The following is a 19,555-nucleotide window of genomic DNA, read 5'->3' as shown; positions in this document are numbered from 1 at the left end:
GTGGTTAGTCTTGTGGTTGTCCCTTGCAATGGATTTTTGGTTATTTAGCAATATGAAAAGGGGCAAACACTTTATGATGCAGCACAATTTAATACCATTGCAAACTAAAGCTACAAAAAAACCCCACAAAAAAACAACTTTATTCTAGGAATGCATGGTTGTAGACAACCACAATGTACACCATTGGGCATTCATCCTGCTATTGTTAATGATATGAGACCGCTATGTCAAAAAAAAATCATAACTTCAAAGAAATATGATATCATTTTTGTCCCATGGCAAGAACTCAAATTTTGGTGCAAACACAGAAAATGTCAGAGTGACTCAAATAAAACCGATAAGCTTTAATCTCTGGCGACAGGGCATGCTTGACTATGACAACGTATCGCCCAGTAGGATATACTGGTGAACTAGTATGTATATTCAAAACAAACATCAAAACTGATCATTATTATATTTTGTATAAGCAGAATCCTCTTACATTTCGTCTCATTACATGGCACAAGTGTTGTGGCCAGTCAGTGTACATGCATAAATTATACTATATCATAATAACAGAAGTAAGTCAAAATATACAAAAACGTGTATAGTCTATCTTCTTCCGCTTATCTGAGGACGTGTCGCACGGGCAGCAGCCTAACCAAGGAAGCCAAGACTTCCCTCTACCCCAGCTACTTCGTCCAGCTCCTCCCAGAGACATGGTCTCTCCCACGTGTCCTGGATCATCCCCGAGGCCTCCCAACGGTTGGATGCATGCTGACCAGATGCCCAAGCCACCTCATCTGGCTCCTCTCAATGCGGAGTAGCAGCAGTTTCTCCCAGATGACAGTGCCTCTCACGTTATAGCTATGAAAGAGCCCAGCCACCCTACAGAGAAAACTAATTTCGGCCGCTTGTACCCATGATCTTGTCCTTTCGCTCACTACCCAAAGCCAATGACCATAGGTGAGGGTGGTAACGTAGCTCAACTAGTAAATTGAGAGCTTTGCCTTTCGTCTCAGCTCCCTCTTCACCACAACGGACCGATGCACAGTCTGCATCACTGAAGACGCGGCAACAATCCGTCTGTCAATCACGTGCTCAACCCTTCCCTTACTCATGAACAAGACCCCAAGGTACTTAAACTCCTCTACTTGGGGCAGGATCTATTCCCTGACCTGGATATGGCACTCCACCCTTTTCTGGCCGAGGACCATGGACTTTGAGGTGCTGATTCTCATCCCGACCACTTCACACTCGGCTGAAAACCGATCCAGTGAGAGTTGAAAATCACGACCCGATGAAGACAGCTGGACCACATCACCTGCAAAAAGCAGAGACCCAATTCTACAGCCATAAAATCAGACCACCGTAAGGCCGCCTGCCCTTGTCAGACTTATTGTCAGCAATCCGGACCAAGCTCTGACACCCATCATACAGGGAGCAAATCGAATACTTTCCAAGTACTGCCCACAGGATTCTTCAAGGAACACGGTTGAATTCCCATGCACCCTCAAGGACCCTGCCGAGAGTGTAGAGATGGTCCACAGTTCCATAACCAGGACGAAAACCACACTGTTCCTCCTGAATTCAAGATTCAACTATTTGGCAGAGCCGCCTCTCCAGAACCCCTGTATACACCTTATCAGGAAGGCTGAGGAGTGTGATCCCACGATAGTTGAAACACACCCTCAGGCCCCCCTTCTTAAATAGGACGACCACCACCGTGGTCTGCCAATCCAGAACAACTCCCAATATTCATGGAATGCTGCAGAGTTGTGTCAACCAAGACACCCCCGCAGCATCCAGGGCCTTAAGGAACTCTGGGCAGAATTCTTCCACCCCCGGTGCCCTGCCACCGAGTAGCTTTTTGACCACATCGGAAACCTCAGCCCCAGAGATAGGAGAGGCCAACGTGGAGTCCCAAGGAACTTCTTCCTCATTTGAAGACATTTTGGTTTGATTGTGAAGGTCTTTGAAGTATTCCTTCCACTGATCAGTAGCCCATGGTGTGCTACTGACCTCGACCGCTACTATTCACAATGTTGACAGTGTACTGCTTCCCACTCCTGAGACGGCAGATGGTGGTCCAGAATCTCTTCAAGGGCATTCTCCATGGCTTCCCCTCCTCCCACATCTGCCAGAGCCACAAACCACTTGGCCTGCTGGTACCTGTCAGCTGTCTCTGGAGTCCCATGAGCCAAAAAGGCCCAATAGGATTCCTTCAGCTTGATGGCATCCCTCACCGCTGATGTCCACCAATGGGTTCTGAGATTACTGCCAAGACAGGCACCGACCACCTTGGATCGAAGCTGTGGCCCACTTAGACTCAATGTCTTCTGCCTCCCTCGAAATGTAGTCAAAGTTCTCCCGGAGGTGGGAGTTGAAAATCCATCTGACGATGCCAGATGTTCCCAGCAGACTCTCATAATGCATTTGGGCTTACCAGGTCTGCCGGCAACCTACCCCATCATCAGAGTCAAATCATCACCAAGTGGTGATCGGTTGACAGCTTTGCCCTTCTCTTCACAAAGTGTCCAAAACATGTGGCCCTAAGTCCGACAAAACAACCCCATCGATCATCGAACTGCGGCCCAGGGTGTCCTGGTGCCAAGTGCACACGTGGACACCCTTATGCTTGAACATGGTGTTCAATATTAACAATCTGTAAAAAGCACAGAAGTCCAAAAACAAAGCACCACTCGGGTTCAGATCAGGGGAGCCGTTCCTCCCAATCATGCCTCTCCAGATCTCACTGTTGCTGCCAGCGTTGAGCATTGAAGTCCCCCAGCAGAACAAGGGAATCCCCCGAGGGAGCACTGTCCACTACTACCTCTAGGCCTCCCAAAAGGGCGGGCACTCTGAACTGCTGTTTGGCGCATAAGCGCAAACGACATTCAGGACGGGTCCCCCCCCACCCAAAGGCGAAGGGTTACCCTCTGGTTCACCGGGTTCGCTGTACAGGCCCTGAGCTGGTAACAAGAATTGCCACCCCTGCCTGTCGCCTCTCACTGCTGGCGACACCAGAGTGGAATAAAGTCCAGCCCTCTCGAGGACTGGTTCCAAAGCCCTTGCCGTGTGTCGAGGTGAGTAGTAGCTAATAATTGCCCTACAAATGATAGCTAAACAATATTATAGTCAACATTATTTTGAGATGTTTTCCATTAATGTGATTATAATATGCCATAATAATGTGAATACACTATCAAAAACAATTAACTTGAATTTCTCAAGAGTATTTAACATTGTAATTGGAACGTCAAGAGCTGTTAAAATACATTAAAACAAACAACATAATAAATTAAACAAACAAATGTTTACAGTATTTCGTGAAAATTAAGCAACTTTCAAACCAGCATGAAAATGAAAGCACAATATCATTAATTTCATACGTAAAATAAAAAAAGCTCCTTAAACACTTCCAGACGCAGATAGGATGACGGTGCGGTGCTAACGTGATTGTGTTACATTTCACATTCACACCCAGCAAGCGTGTCTGTGAGTCCAAACAAAACAGTAAAAAGCCTTTTTCCTCTTGCTGCCTCCATCCTCTGCAGGCCTCCGGGCTGTGCAGCAAGCAGCAGCGGCACCTCTGTCTAATGCCATTATTTCTAATCCACACTAAACCCTCCTAATCCAGGGCTAATCTGGAGGAGAGTTCTGGAGTACACACTCGCACTTTTCTGCTGTTCCCACCCCTCCACAAACACACACAGGCACTTTCAACTCCTCCAGAGGAGGGATTTATCTGCTAAACGCACACACATACACAAGAAGCATTCCATAGTAAACATACTACTAAAACACTGCACACATTTACAGCACAAATCACACTCTTTCCTTGCATATGTTAGTGGGAGACATTTAATAGGTTCAGAGTATATCTGCCTATCCTGAGAGGAGGAGGGGGGGGGGGGATAAACCCAGGATAATCCGTTTTTGTGCGTGCATGTGTGTGTGTGTGTGTGTGCGTGCAGTGAACATGCGAGCGCACATGTGCGTCCATGCTGTCTGCTGTTCCTCGCAATCTACCACACGCTACACGCTTTCCTTCCTCCCTCTTTCTCCCATATTTTTTCACCCGCCTCCTCCTTAACTCACAGCGACAGGCATTTCTTTCTCACCTCCTGAGAGAGGAAGGGGATGACTTGGGCACAGATTGCATTCAGCCGCTTGACAATCTCCGCCTGAAAGACAGAGAAGTGGGCACATAAACATAAGCGACTGACAGGACAAACACATTTGGCGCACATCCCGCAAATACTCCCATCCTGGCAATTCGGTGTAGTAAGTAGTGTCATAAATAGTCATAAATATCTGTATGGCAAGTTGATGTGCTATCAGAATGTGATGTATACTGTGTTGTTGAAAGCTTTTACATTAGTGCTATAAAGTGATGGCAGGAGGCTTTTTCCCCCAACTTTGACTTTACTTATCAGTCAGTGTAAGGATAACAATGGCAAAAACACCCAGAAATACCAAAAATATCTTTCAATCTATTAAATTCAAACTTACTAGCTACACCACAATAATGCTGCCTTAAACAAAAAGGTACAAATTGATTTAGTAATATAAATATGTATTTAATTATTTTTTTCAAATATTTTAATGGACTGGAAGAATTGTTCCCTTGAATGTTTCTAACTCCTCTTTCCATGTTGGTGTCATTAAGCAGAATGGGCAGGTCAGAATTGATGTAGCTCAACTTTCCAGCCTGCGCCTCTGCTGTTTGCAGCCAAGTAGTGCACTCATTTTTTTTTTTTTTACTCATGAGGCAATGAACCATCAGGTAAACTATTAAGTGATAACAACAACAACACACAGGTGAGAGCACGTAGTGATGCAAATGGAAAGGAAAAAGCAGAGCGACTGAGAGGTCTGACTTTTTTGTTAGCAACGGTTTTGTGATCCAACTGTATTACTCTTTTGATCCCATACTGTTTTGAGAAGCCAAACTCTTTACTTAAGTGACCCCAGCAACTGACCGGAACTACGTTCCTCCTCACCGAAATCCGACCGGAACTCCGGTCACGCAACAAAGTCGAGGGCAAGTCACTGTTGATACACTACACTGCTGATGGGGATGTCATGCAACTTTATGTCAAAAAATCAGAACTGTCCCTTTAACGTTGTGGCTGTTGACAGTATTTCAACGAGCACTACATGGAAAACCTAAATCAAAATCCTAATTTTCTGTGTGCTTGAGATTGAAATGCAAAACAACATGATGAAAGTAACAGTCGCCAAAATTTGAACACAAACTAAAATGCAGAGGGACTTAAATCTCACCTTAAACTACTTGATTTATGTCTATGACCTTGACAGAGGTGAAGTTCTGGTATCAGCGCTAACACAAGCCGCCAGAGGCCATGAGAGTGGACACACACACACACACACACACACACACACACTAGTTCTGTTGCAGAGTGGTACATGCACACACCTCCCCAGGCTACTCTGTATTCATCAGATGTTTTTACTGAACCCAAGGGTTAGCTTTTAAAGATTATAAAGCACCCCCACCAGGTGTTTTTTTTTTTTTTAAACAGGAAATTGCCTGATCTACCGTCCCAAAGGAAGTGCCAGAAGTGCAATTCAAACCCAGTGTGCATGCAAACAAGAAAAGATGTGGAAGACCGCAACCTGCATGCATAAAAAAAGCACCCTGCATACACGGTAATGACTTCTGTGTTTGTACAAACGAAGACGTATTACTATTCATCAACAACTATTTCGTTGTGTGGCATATTGAGAGCGGCAATTCTGTGGAAATTGAAGTTGATTCAAACTTTCCACAATACAGTGGCCGGCAGGGGCAAACGTGCAACAATGTCCAAACACTCTGAAGAGAAATTATCCAAAACCAAAATCACACAAACACCATAAAACACATGCAACAGGAAAATACAGCAAATTAAAAATACATAAACACTGCTGGCTAAAAAACAAATATATACCTGAAGGATATCATCTTTTAACACATGCCCAGGAGGAAGTTGGCGGAACAAAAGGTAAACATTTTTTTTTCTGTCTCTGTTAAACACCAGGCCGTAAAAATCAATTGCTCTATAATACGGTAAAATATTACATCTTAAAAAGAGATTTTTTGACATGAAGTTGTATGACAGCCCCATCAGCAGTGTAGTACATCAACGGTGACTTACCCCACACTTGGTCCCGTGAGCCCAGGTCTGGTCGGATTTCAGTGATGAGAAACCGGTTAATTGCTGGGGTTACTGAAGTAAAGAGTTTGGCTTCTCAAAACAATATGCGTTCGAATTATCGAAGTATTACATTTGCATGACAAAAATACCTTCTCGAAAAAAAAATCAGACCTCACAAATCGCTTGGCTTTCCTTTTTCTGTCATCGTATTAATGCCCACTATCAGCTGTCCATTGTTGTGTATGTGATGAAGATGCAGCCGCCGCGAGCGTTGCAGCCATATTGTTTACGTATGTGTTCGGATAAATATGCGTGGGTCCCAGCCATCTTAAGTAGTAATTCGAGCCTGTTTCCGGTGAACACTGGCCTCCGCCAAGGCTGCCCTCTGTCACCGATTCTGTTCATAATTTTCATGGACAGAATTTCTAGGCACAGGCAAGGCATCGAGGGAGTCTAGTTTGGGGGACTTCGGATTTCATCTCTGCTACTCGCAGACGATGTGGTCCTGATGGCCTCATGGAGCGGTGACCTTCCGCATTTACTGGGGCGGTTCGCAGCTGAGTGTGAAGCTTCTGGGATAAGACTCAGCACCTCCAAATCTGAGTTGGAAAAGGGTGGATTGCACCTTCTGGGTTGGGAGTGAGGTCTTACCCCAGGTGGAGGAGTTCATCTCAGGGTCTTGTTCACGAGTGAGGGAAGGTTGGAGCGTAAGGTCGACAGACGGATCGGTGAAGCGTCTGCAGTAATGTGGCCTCTGTACCGGACCGTCATGTTGAAGAGAGAGCTGAGCCGGAAGGCAAAGCTCTCAATTTACCAGTCAATCTATGTTCCCACCCTTGTGGTAACAAGGAAACTGGTCGATAATTTGTAAATTGGTGTTTACAAATTATCGACCAGTTTCCTTGTTACCACAATTCTCGAAAATTGTGGAGAAGCTATTTAATAATAGGTTGGACAAATTTATTAATAAGAATGAATTATTGGCAAGTAGTCAATATGGTTACAGAGCCAACATTTCAACTTCTATGGCACTGATGGAAATCACGGAGGAAATCACTACTGCCATAGACAACAAAAGATGCGCAGCTGCAGTAATCATGGATCTGACAAAAGCTTTCGATACAATTAATCACACTATTTTAATTTCAAAATTAGAAAGGTACGGAATTAGAGGTTTAGTCTTAAATTGGGTTAAAAGCTACCTAGCAAAGAGGAAACAATTTGTAAAGCTAGGAGAATATACATCTGGGAGTCTACACAATACGTGTGGAGTACCACAGGGGTCCATACTGGGACCAAAACTGTTTAACTTGTACATTAACGACATTTGCAAAGTAACTAACAACTTAAAATTGGTCTTATTCGTCGATGATACCACCGCTTTCTGTTCTGGTGAAAGCACACAAGAACTCATTAAAAAGGTCAAGGATGAAATGGTCATATTAAAGTCATGGTTTGACAAGAACAGATTATCTCTGAATTTAAGTAAAACTAAAATAATGCTATTTGGTAATAGTAGAAAGGACACGTACGACCAAATACAAATTAATGGAACGGATATTGAAAAAGTGGAAGAATATAAATTCCTTGGGGTTATAATAGATGAAAAAATGAGTTGGAAATCTCATATTAAATATATACAGCAAAAGGTGGCGAGAAATATCTCTATATTGAATAAAGCAAAATATGTTCTTGATCAAAAATCACTCCACACTCTGTACTGTTCCTTAGTATTACCATATCTAACGTATTGTGTGGAGATATGGGGAAATAATTACGAAAGCAATCTTCACTCACTCACTGTACTGCAAAAAAGATCTGTGAGGATCATTCATAATGCCAAGTATAGAGAACATACAAACCCTTTATTTTTAAAATCACAGATATTAAAATTCGCAGATTTAGTACACTTTCAAACCGCTAGAATAATGTATAAAGTTAATAATAACTCGTTACCCAAAAATCTAATCAAGTATTTCTCAATCAGAGAGGAGAAATATGATCTTAGAGGAAAATTAAACCTAAAACATTTATATGCGAGAACTACGCTGAAAACCCACAGCATTTCCGTGTGTGGAATTAAATTATGGAACGGATTGAGTAAAGAACTCAAACAATGTACAGAGATGAGCAAATTCAAAAAACAATACAAGCAGTTGATGTTTGCTAAATACAAGGCAGAAGAGTCCTGATTGTTCTGTCAGGTTTGTTATTTTATTTTATTTTTTTATTTTTTTATTTTTTATTTTATTTTATTTTTATTTTTTTTTTTAATTTAATTAAACTTTATTTTTTATTTATTTATTTATTTATTTATTTTTATAATTTTCTTTGTTGTGTTAAAAAAAAAAAGAAGGAAAGGAAAAAAAAAAGAAAGGAAAAAAAAAAAAAGAAAAAGCTTTGTTCTTATTTATTTATTGATTTAGTATTGTCATCATTATTATCATTATTATGAATGTTCTTTCTTTTTTTGGGGGGAGGGCTATCTCACCATTATCTATTATGTGTTATCCTGACTATCACTGAAAACATGACATGGAATCCAGGAAGTGAACTACATGTACTGTACTAGATGTAGAATGGATGGGGGGTAGGATTAAATAAGCTTCGCTTCTTCCTACTCCTTTTGGACATGTGGAACTGTCAAAGAATGATTCATGAGATGTATTCCATTGTAACCTTCATGTTCAAATAAACTAAACCAAACCAAACCAAACCAAACCCTCACCTGTGGTCATGAGCATAGGGTCATGCGCAATAAAATGGATGGATGGATGGATGGATGGATGGATAGGGTGTTGGCCACCGTACCACAACTACACCATATAAGATGTGTCCAGGCTGGTGACCAAAATATTTTAGAGTAGTGTGGTCCGCAGGTCGCTGGTCCAAAGAAACGCCAAGTAACCTCTTAGAAAAATGTTTTTTGGTAAGTTTTTATGTTCTGACCCTAAGGGCCAATGTGGGTTAAGGCACCTCTTGGCGATAACAAGATCGCAAACTTCTTGTAGCGTAACAACAGCGGCTCGGTAACTGCTACTTATCGCTATGGATGTCGCTTGAAAGCATCAGAAAGAGGTAACACTTCCACAGTAACAGCATCGCATCAGATAAATGAAACCAGGCAGCTGCCCTGGAGTCAGATTGGGTCAGGGAGAAGATCAAATGTCCATCTCCCCCGTGGAGCTTTGTAAGCATCACATCAGCACCGCTTTTCACCACCAGCTAATACACCTAATGGACCTCACTATATAAAGGCTGCATTCCTCCGGGACTGGCAGACTGGGAGTGTGTGAGTCAGTAAGAGTGTGATAGGCAGGCAGGGAAACAGAGTTGTGAAAGAAAGGGCACTGCACAGAATGTGAAGCTGCAAGATGATGTTAATAACGCTAGACTAGAGGTGTTTCTATTTGGGAAGCTGTCGAGCAGCGTGAAATATAATGCAAAAAAAGGTTTTCTAAAAACGAATTCTTGAATAAGTCTTATATATTCAGGGTTATCTTACATTTGGGTTTGGGTCAATACAGTAATAAATCAAGTTAAAGACTAATAATTTTGCTTAGTCATTCACTAGTCCATATAAAACATGCTTCCTGTTTACATTCTTGCAGCCAATAAGAGAAGAGAGCAATCACACGTGGTGTGTTTGTTGGTTGCTTTCATGTTTTTTTTTACTGTGTGAAAAGAGAAACCACACCAGGGGGTTGAATTACAAAAAGTTAACTGTAAGTGTGAAAACACAAGCCTGTTGACACGTTTCAAATATTAAATAAATAAATGGTTAGTGTGACTGTCTGTTAAAACCACTTTAAAGAGTCAGCAGGTCAGTTGAAGCACAAACGTTATTTCAGATGATTTGAAGTTCTTTTAAATTTTCTATGCTGAACCACCTCCAGAAGTGTCACAGACGAAAAGAATGTTAAATCCTCCAAATGAATCCGACCTCCCCCCCAATCCACCAGCAGTAAATGAGTTGTCAGGGTTGCTTGAGAACGCTGCCATTCCTCACTATCACAACATCTTATTACTTCCGCCTCTCACCACCTTCTCCTCCTCCCCGTCTCAGCCCGTCCATCGCTTGCATTATTTCTCTTTCAGTCTCACTAATTTGCAATTGATTAGCTGTCCTCATGTAGCTCTGTCGCCTGCTCCAAAGCCTTCATGCCCCCCTTCCCTTCTCAGCCTGCACTCAGTCCACAAGTCAATTTCTCTTTAACGAGTGCTGGTACATTGCGCTCCCCGGGCGTGTGTAAATAAAACAGAGAGCAGAGCCAAAAATCAATGGGCCTATTACCCTCGGAAAATGCTAAACAAGCAATATCAGAGATTCACTTGGTGGGAGAGACCATCTGCCGTAATGGGACTGGAGCTTGAGGGCCCCAGCAACACCCTCCACACCCTCCTGTTCAATCTCGACATCCACACAGCGGGTCGTATTGTCATATCGGCTTGCGTAGACACACATTTACACAGAGGCTTGCACACGTAAACATCCTGCAGAAATCATTTGGTTCTACAAGACACACAAACACATACACACCCTGACAGAAATCATTGGACTGCCCGCCCATAGAATGCAAACAACGGTCACATTTCTATTTGTTTCCATCTTGGCTTTATAGATACACAAACACAAAATGGACTAAAACAGCAGCGGACAGCAGGATTTATGTGGACACCCCATATTTCATCACGCAACCATGATTAGTGTGCGGTGAAAAGCTGTGTGTGCGTGCGTGCATGTGTGTGTAACATTCCCTTGTGGAAGCAAGCACACACTCGTCATATACAATCACAACAAGGTCCAAACATTTACACAATATAAGATCAGCATGCACACAGAATTGAATAAATATCTGCAATGTGCACACGGCCACACATTTACACTATAAGCACACACACGCACGCACAAGGTAAATATGTAGCATATACAAACACACACAAGCAGACATACATACTGCATAGCAAAGCATTTTTTCAGCTCCACTCAGACACACACACACACTTTGCTGCAGATGAATGCGTGGCTGGTTAGCCGCAGCCCATTTCGCCTTGCAGCTGATGAGTGCTTAACACAGACATTTATGCTAATGCCGGCCCTTAAAAAAAGAGCCCCGTTGCAAAAGCTTGCTAAATACTTGGAATTTTTTTCCTTTGATTTAAAATGACATTTTTGGCAAGTGAAAATGAAGAAGACATTTGAGAAATTGGCTTGAATAGCTTTTCTTTCTTTTTTTTTTTATGTTGTAAATATATGGTAATTGATAGGAAAACTCCATGACACATCATGGGAAAATTTAACAATCAATCAACTGTTTATTATATCTAATGAGTATAGGAGAATGTCTGTCTAAATGTTCTGAATTCCTGTGTCGATGCCAGTGTTAGGTTGTGCAGAATAATGCTCCCTGGAATATCAGCATGGCTTTAGCTCAGCCTCCTGCCCTTCAGCCTCCGTTCCATTTTTTTCCCAAATTAAATTTTTTCCTCGTTTAAATTTTTTAGAATTCCGTTTTTTACTTTTTACACTTATTTTACCAACATAGAGTGTGCACTTTTGAGTATATAAAATGTCAGTTAATTAAATGCAAAAATCCTGACATTTATTGTTGCAATACATCATTGGCCAATGTTGCCCACTATTTCAGAATCGGCTGTAACTTGGCTAACGTTTTTAACATAGCTACAAAATCCCCAATACTGTAAACTGTAATGCCCGCGCTTGTGGTTAAGGAAGATGTATGTAATTCCAATTGTGGTATTAATGTAAGAGCTTTTAGGACAGCCTTATGTTGTTTGCACAATTAGACAGGATGTGGCGAACCTCGCTCTTATTTTGAAGTCCAGAAGATGGTTAAGATTAAGATGATTAAGATGGTTAAGATGATGGTTAAGATTAAGTGGATGCAAGAATAAAATTGTCTCCTGTCCTTATTTCACTCATCAGCGGGCATCATAAAACGCTCGGTTACATTAAAGCGGTAAAACACAACATGGTGTAAACACACTCACACAGCCTGAGACACACACACACAGCTGCACTAGCATGCTCTGGCAAACTAAGCTAACCGAGCTAGCTTCATAAGGGAGGAATTGACGTTTTTTTGCAAACTTTCGCCAGTGTTTCAGGTCGCAGTTTTGACATTATTTATTTCGGGAAGGGGCGGGTTAGTGTTCGTGATGAGATTCCGCCATGATTGAGCGGTCCAACAGGGAAATACTTCCCCACACAAACTTTCTTTCTTTTCACAATGACAGAATTTCATTAACAACATGTCAATTTCCGCGGGATTCCACGAATAACAGTAGATTCTGTTTTTATTGGCCAATTCCACACTTCCATTCATTTGGAAATCACAGGGCCCTGCTCAATGTATCCCACAGGAGACCCAATACATAAGTGGATCAAAGCCCAATTAGAGGGTAGTGGAAAAGTTGGTAAATCACATATTTTCCATCATTCCTTTAACAAAAAATGTCTTCAATTAAACAAAATGTGCATGTTTGAGCCCTAAAGTACTTTTATAAACACTAAATGTGAACATTCCACAATTAAAACTTGTTTTCAGCACACATCAAAATGATACAACCATAAACCCAATGTTTCCTCAGTGGCTGAAAATAACAAATGTGACAATTTATAGTGTCCTTCTGTCACAAATAACAACACTTTTGGTTTACATTACAACTCTGAAGTATTTCCTACCTGTTTGTGCATCTCAATGTTAAGTCCATATGACATTTCGTAGTACTGAAAAACAAAGATCAGAGCAAGGTAAAACAAACAAGTGGCCTTTGTGGTTCTGTTTTTCGCATCGATAAAAATTCCACACACACACACTTAGGGAATGAAACTCACCATGACATAGTGTCGCTGCATCTCCGTTTTCTCACTTGCTAGTTTCTCACACTCCATTTTCAGACTGTGAAGTAGATAGAGAAATCAGTGTAAGGCGCAAAAACTCATTCTGCGAATTCTTTGCGATGTAAGCGTCACAAAAACAATGTCAGGATGTAAAAGGCAAGGGCGCGCGCAACCACATCCTGCTACTTTAATGTGGCATTTCGCATCTCACCAGCTTCCCTTGCAGACACTTACTCAGCACGTACTGTACGTCTCAGTAATTAATGGATCAATAGTCAACCACACAAACCTCAACATAAGGCCCAAACTGCATCATTGGCAAAATAACTACCATATAACAAAGATCCATATCACAAGTGTGGTTACACTAAAGCTTAACCCTTTCCTCCTATTCCGATGTCTATGACAGGAAGCTCTCCACTTACCGCTTGGACTCTTCAGCAGCGTGAGTGTTTTATAAGATAATAGTCAGCTGAAGCTTATCAGTGCAGGTGAAGGGAGGATGCTGACACACCGATACGGTGGAGAGAAACCATACTGTGCGGACGTCTGTGGCTTTTCTGGGACAGACTGACATGCAATAATGACGCATCTGCCACTGAATTTTGAGGTAATCTGTTCCAAGTCGGTGATGTAAGTCGAGTTTTGGTGCAAGTCAGATCTTACACCTAAATAATACTTAAATACCTAAGTGTCTCACGCTGTACACAGAACACAGAAGGATATAAAATACAGTAATAAAACACTAAATACATAATTAAATGAAACTAACAAAAAAATAATAAAAGCCAAAGCACTAGCAAACTTTCCACGTCAATAATGAGACCACTCCACTGCTTGATTATTGCTGTCGCTTTTTAGAGGATCCTGGCAGTTATGTGTAGTGTTTTGTGGTTTTCGACCGTCTGTGAACGTGACGTGTGTGTGGCTGTGTGCAGAGAGTGCCATTGACTTTGCTGATGTTGTTTTGGCATGGTTTGGCCAATAGAAGCTCGTTGTGTTTTGTCCGGGTAGACGTCACAACGCAATGTTTATTCGTAATAATGGTCGTCAGAGTCAAGCGATTGAGACATGCGCGGCCAATATTGAGCATATAGTGTATTCTTCCGCGGTTCACCGCCTTGTAACTAGTTCTCCAGCGAGCCTCACGTTTACGGACCATAATTAAGTTTCTCATGAATTTATGATAGCACGTACTTAACACGTGGAACGCTGTAAACAGAGAACCACCTGTACCGCATTTCCTCAAATAACCGCTTCTGCTCTAATAGACACCATGCCAAAATGAATCACCTAGTTAAATTAAATCAATTAAATTAGATTAAATCCCTCAAGAAAATATAGATTTCAAAAAAAAAAAATTTATGAAAATCATTTAGCATGACTGATACGGCAAAACGTACAACAGCAGACAGACGCTGCCTGCAGAGCAGCCATGGCATCTGTAAAGCTGAAGTTTGTGGGCCAAATCCCATCCATCCATCTATTTTCTATACCACTTTTCCTCTTTTAGGGTCGCGGGGGCATGCTGGAGCCTATCCCAGCTGACTTCGGGCGACAGGCGGGGTACACCCTGGACTGGTCGCCAGGGCACATATAGACAAACAACCATTCACACACACATTCATACCTATGGACAATTTAGAGTCACCAATTAACCTAACATGCATGTTTTTGGGCCAAAATACAATAGAGATTTTTTTTCCCCTATGATAAGTATGTAAAAACTATTGAATATTCTCTTTCTATATCTATATTATATATATATATATATATATATATATATAGATAGACATATATATATATATATATATAGATAGACATATATATATATATATATATATATATATATATATATATATATATATATATATCTACACATATCCATACGTACACACACACACACACACGCTATATATTCAATATATACATGACCCTTAATAAATGCCTTCCCACTAATAAATGCCTGATACTTTCTGTAGTTATGTAAATACAGTAAAAGCCACGGGCTACTATACTGTAGGAGGAACTGCGGTGTATAAATATTCAAAAGTTATGCTTTTGCTTTATTGAAACAAACAAAAATTCTGCTTTGTGATAGCAGAGGGAGAGCAAAAACAACATGTACAATTTTATGTGTTTTAGTTCATTTCTTCGTCTAACAAGCAAACTATTCCGAGTGCTTTGTTATTAGGGAGATGCTTGTCCTCCGTTCAAGCATTGTGAAGAATTACAAGCGAAACAGGAGAAACGGGAAACAGAAAATCCTAAAGATATTCTTTTCACCAAAGGTGCACCTTCATAAAAAAAAAAACATTTATAATAATCAATAACATAAAAAGAACCCCTGGCCAACAGTCACCATGCAGGTGACTGGGCAATAATTACATGATGGCCGCCAGAGGTGCAAGGTGATTATTATGCATTGGTATGGTGCTTGTGGGTTCTGCCTCCAGGCAATATATTTCACACTTCATCATGTTGGCTAAAAAAGTATTTCACACCTCTTGCTCTTGCAGAGGGAGACGTGCAATGTGGAGGTTGATAAGGTACACCTGTGGTCAGCCACTGGGGGTATAATTGATGAAAGTAGGACAGATGTGTGCTCACGTTAGCACAATAGTAGTTCAGAAAATTGTTATTTTGTTTGTGAGCTGCACGGTGGCGCAGTGGTTCGTACGTTTGGAGCTCTTGGTTCGGAATATTTTTATGTGGAATTTACATGTTCTCCTCGTCCTTGCGTGGGTTTTGTCCAGGTACTGCGGCTTCCCCCCACATCCCAAAAACATACACGTTAGGTTAATTCTAAATTGTCCGTAGGTGTGAATGTGAGTAGGAATATTTATCTATGTGTCCTGTGATTGCCTGGTGACCAGTCCAGGGTGTACACCGCTTCTCGCGCCAAGTTAGCTGGGCGGTATAGAAAATTGATTGATGGATGGATGGATGGAACAGTAGGAGTCCATTTGTACTGTACATTTCGGACCACAGTTTTGGTACTGATTGGATTAAATTCCAAAAGGGTACAGATATAATACAAGAGTACAAAAGCACCCGTGGAAAAGCCTTTGGACGACATATGTGTTCCTGTTCCCTCCTCCAAACACTCACCTGTGATACTGTGCCTGAAGAAACTGGAACTCCTCCTTGATCCGGTCGCAGGACTCGGACACAGTGAACTTAAACGGCTGTCCAGGCTGGTGCACGACCTCAAACCGAACCAACAGAACCAAAGAAGAAAAACAGAGGAAAGACTGAGACATCTGAAATACAAGTGTCAAGACCACAAAGGCCTCCTGTCAGCCTCCTTAGCATGTCTGTTTTTGGACACAGAAGTCTGTCAATGAGCCCAATTGTCCTTGCTAGCGCGCGGTGGCACAGAAACTCGAACCAAAGTGATTACGCATGAGAAGCACGGCTCCTCAATATGAGCTTTTTTGGTCTACTTACCGGATGCCGCGCCGGAGGGTACATCTTGCTCAAGTCTCGAATCATTAAAAAGGCATTGGAAAGTTCCTCCACATGAAAACGTGAAACAAAGAGTGAAGTGTGGCTCTTTCTCCTGTGCGTAAAAGATCAAGTCAGTAGCCGGCTAGACGAGTGTAAACACCCTCGGACCTTTGGCAAATCGCCATTGTTGCAGCAATAATTTTGTAAAAGTCTGCACCGTGTGATAGGAGAATATATCCCACTAGTAATCACTTATTTGTTGAATTTCCTCTTCTAATCGTCGTCTTCCGCCATGTCGTGACCCCACTTGTCCTCCTGCAGGCGTCTCCACAGCTCACCAGCCGGTTAATTTCCTACTTCCCCCGTTAATGTTCACATATCCCGGCAGCGGCGACCACTTCACCGACACTGACGGATCTCACCCCCACCTTTCAAGAAGCAAATTTAGAAGCAGCCAGTCAAACGAGCGCAATTACACATTCGCGACGTTTACAAGCGAGTAAATCGAACATATCGGGATTTGTAGTTTTAATCCAAAGGAGAGTAGCGCGTGAATCCGAGTTATAAAACTACAACTTCCTGCTTCTAGTCTAAAGGGGAGGCGGTCATTAACGGCAACCAATAGTGAGCAAGAAGAGTCCAGCCCGCGCTCTTGCAACCTGTCACTCATCTTCGTGTTGTCCAATCACCTCACAAAAAGGTGCGAGCGATGCAGGCACCCCACGTGGGGTAAACTCTCTGCCTGGTACTAAATGACACAGAGTGGTAATGGTAACTATCCCTAGATTTATGCGCGTTTTATCACACACTCCCAAGCGAACACGTGCTCCCTGTTTGTTTCTGCCATTTATTTATTAACCCATTAAAACAGTCTTCCATTATGTGCACATTTTTGCATTTTACAATCCCCTCAATTAAATTGTCACCAGGCTTTGCAGGTACACCAGTCTGCTTGTATTGTACATGAATAATTAACGCATGTAGGTGTGCTGATGTGAACACAATGTGAATTATCACAGCTGCCAAAGTGGGACATATATTGTATGCTTATTTCCATCATGGTTCGTTGTCATATTGTCATGCTCACCCAAACAGGACAGACCCAGTGTTTTTTCCCTCCATTGGGACCAATGGAACTGATGGTCAAAGAATTAGCACAGTGAAGTCAGGAGGTTAATGTGTCTTGCGTGGGTACAATGAAAGCAATAGAGCTAATGATATACAGTAGGCCACAGAATTAAGTAAAATCTACTGTAATCCACGAGTTATCAAGAAATGCAGACTTTTCAAGTTCAAGTTTTGATGCAACAGTATGTTTATTATTGAGGTTCTAGACTGCAGTGGTGTAGCTCATAATCGATCAAGTCATGATCCATGGGAAGATATACCACATAATGGTAATACATGTATCACACATGGATGTTATATACACATACATGTCTCGTATACTTGAAGACCTATAAAACTGGCTGCTCTTGTATAAGTCACATATATTTTGCACATGTACCATAAACAGGTATTTTTCATGCGTGTTAAAATATGGACTTTTACTTACAATATATGTCAGCTTGTATAACATTTTTAAAATATATTTGCTGTACGTTTGCAATTTAAATATATGTTTGAGACAAATACTTGAATCTCAAATATTTGTATCTCAATCAAATCAAATCAAATCTCTCAAATCTCAAATCTGTATATGTGACTGTATATGTCCCTGTACATAAGACGTGATATTTTAGTAGGAGAACTGCGCTGCATCATCAATCAGCTACTTTCATGTTTTACTGGCTTTTTACAAAGTGTCAGTCAAAACGTATCAATATGCTCTATCTTTGTACAGGTACAGCTCTTCTACAGAATATAATTAAACTGTGCAAGTGTGCGTGTGAGAAGCAATAACTCTCCATGCCAGCAGTTGGTGCTATTGCTATAGTCATCCCTCGTTTATCGCAGTTCATTGGTTCCAGACCCGACCGCACTAAAGTACAATTCAATAGTAATAAATGGAATATTCTCGTAGTTAGAGCATAAAAAAACGTGTTTATGACATTCTAAATATGTTGTTTTTTCTATTATTACAGACAACTATACTTGACACAACACCATTTACACTTGTATTACCCAATATACTAAACATAATAATAGAAAATAAGCCATCTTAGACATAAATATGATAAAATAGCCTCACACGTTAGCTTTGACAGCGTACTTCCTGGTGGATATTGTCTCATCAACGTAACGTTATTGACACATAGAGACCAGTGTAGAATACTACTCTACTGCCGCGCTGTTTATGGTTAAAGAGTGACTCATGATGCACTTCAATTGCTTTATTGACAAGCAGAGATCACATGCATTGAACATTCACACAGGAGCTGCTGTCGGCCACTCTCTACATTGCTAACCTGCAGCTAAAAGTCAACTCTAGCCAGCTGATGTCCCAGGCCCCGTGTCTTAAAGGTAACACAAGACACAAGAAGTCACAGGTAAGGTATTGCACTTCATATAAAACGCCTTTTGAATGCCCTATATTTGTATTTTTGTTCATTGAGCCTTCATTAAGCATTTTTATGCCTGAAAATGCTTAATTTAGGCCATGAATATGTACAATTTGCTTAAATATGCATTTTTTAAAACTAATAATAGACCATATTCATCCACAAAACAGCGATCATTAGTTAATTATTGACAATTATTGATAGAGTGAACCGCAACGTAGTGAGGGACGACTGTATCTTAATGAATTAAAGCAAATACCGTAATGACCTGAATATAAAACAGTGTTTTTTTTTCCCTTCTAAGGGGCCATCTTATATTCAGGTTCTACAAATGTATACATGCAAACCAACAAATTCCCCCCAAGCAAGTCAGAGCTTTTCTTCACTCACTCACGTCACTCACTCGCATAGACACGCTGGAAAAAAAGTCTCTCATAAGCTGTTAGCATTTTATCAAACAGCAGAGGAGGCGTTATGATGATAATTTTAAGATGTTGCTGATTAACAAAGCAGAGTCATTGAAGAACTGTGTAGCAGTGAGGAGATGTGGTACTTTTAAATTTCAAGCTACCGGTTGTTATTTCACTAAGGTGGAA

At 41.3% G+C, this 19,555-nt stretch overlaps 1 protein-coding gene across 9 annotated transcripts in view; it reads right to left on the bottom strand.

Annotated features, from left to right (window-relative positions):
- LOC129179635 (transducin-like enhancer protein 4) overlaps positions 1 to 17,006 on the bottom strand; it is a 31,444-nt gene extending 14,438 nt beyond the window's left edge. For 4 of the 9 annotated variants that reach the window (XM_054773095.1, XM_054773096.1, XM_054773097.1 and 1 more), the window contains exons 1-4: positions 16,120 to 16,442; positions 13,003 to 13,066; positions 12,850 to 12,894; positions 4,104 to 4,166 (exon numbers count right to left, since the gene is read on the bottom strand). In XM_054773095.1, coding sequence (XP_054629070.1) covers positions 4,104 to 4,166; positions 12,850 to 12,894; positions 13,003 to 13,066; positions 16,120 to 16,271 — 324 coding nt within the window. In that variant the 5' untranslated portion in view covers positions 16,272 to 16,442. The other 5 variants (XM_054773099.1, XM_054773100.1, XM_054773103.1 and 2 more) reach the window with 3 other exon arrangements.
- Between the last annotated feature and the right edge of the window lie 2,549 nt (positions 17,007 to 19,555).

This window comes from Dunckerocampus dactyliophorus, chromosome 4 (genome assembly GCF_027744805.1).
Source record: "Dunckerocampus dactyliophorus isolate RoL2022-P2 chromosome 4, RoL_Ddac_1.1, whole genome shotgun sequence".
Classification (NCBI taxonomy): Eukaryota; Metazoa; Chordata; class Actinopteri; order Syngnathiformes; family Syngnathidae; genus Dunckerocampus; species Dunckerocampus dactyliophorus.
The sequence above is the reverse complement of the archived record's forward strand: the minus strand, read 5'-3'. Positions and strand labels throughout refer to the sequence as shown.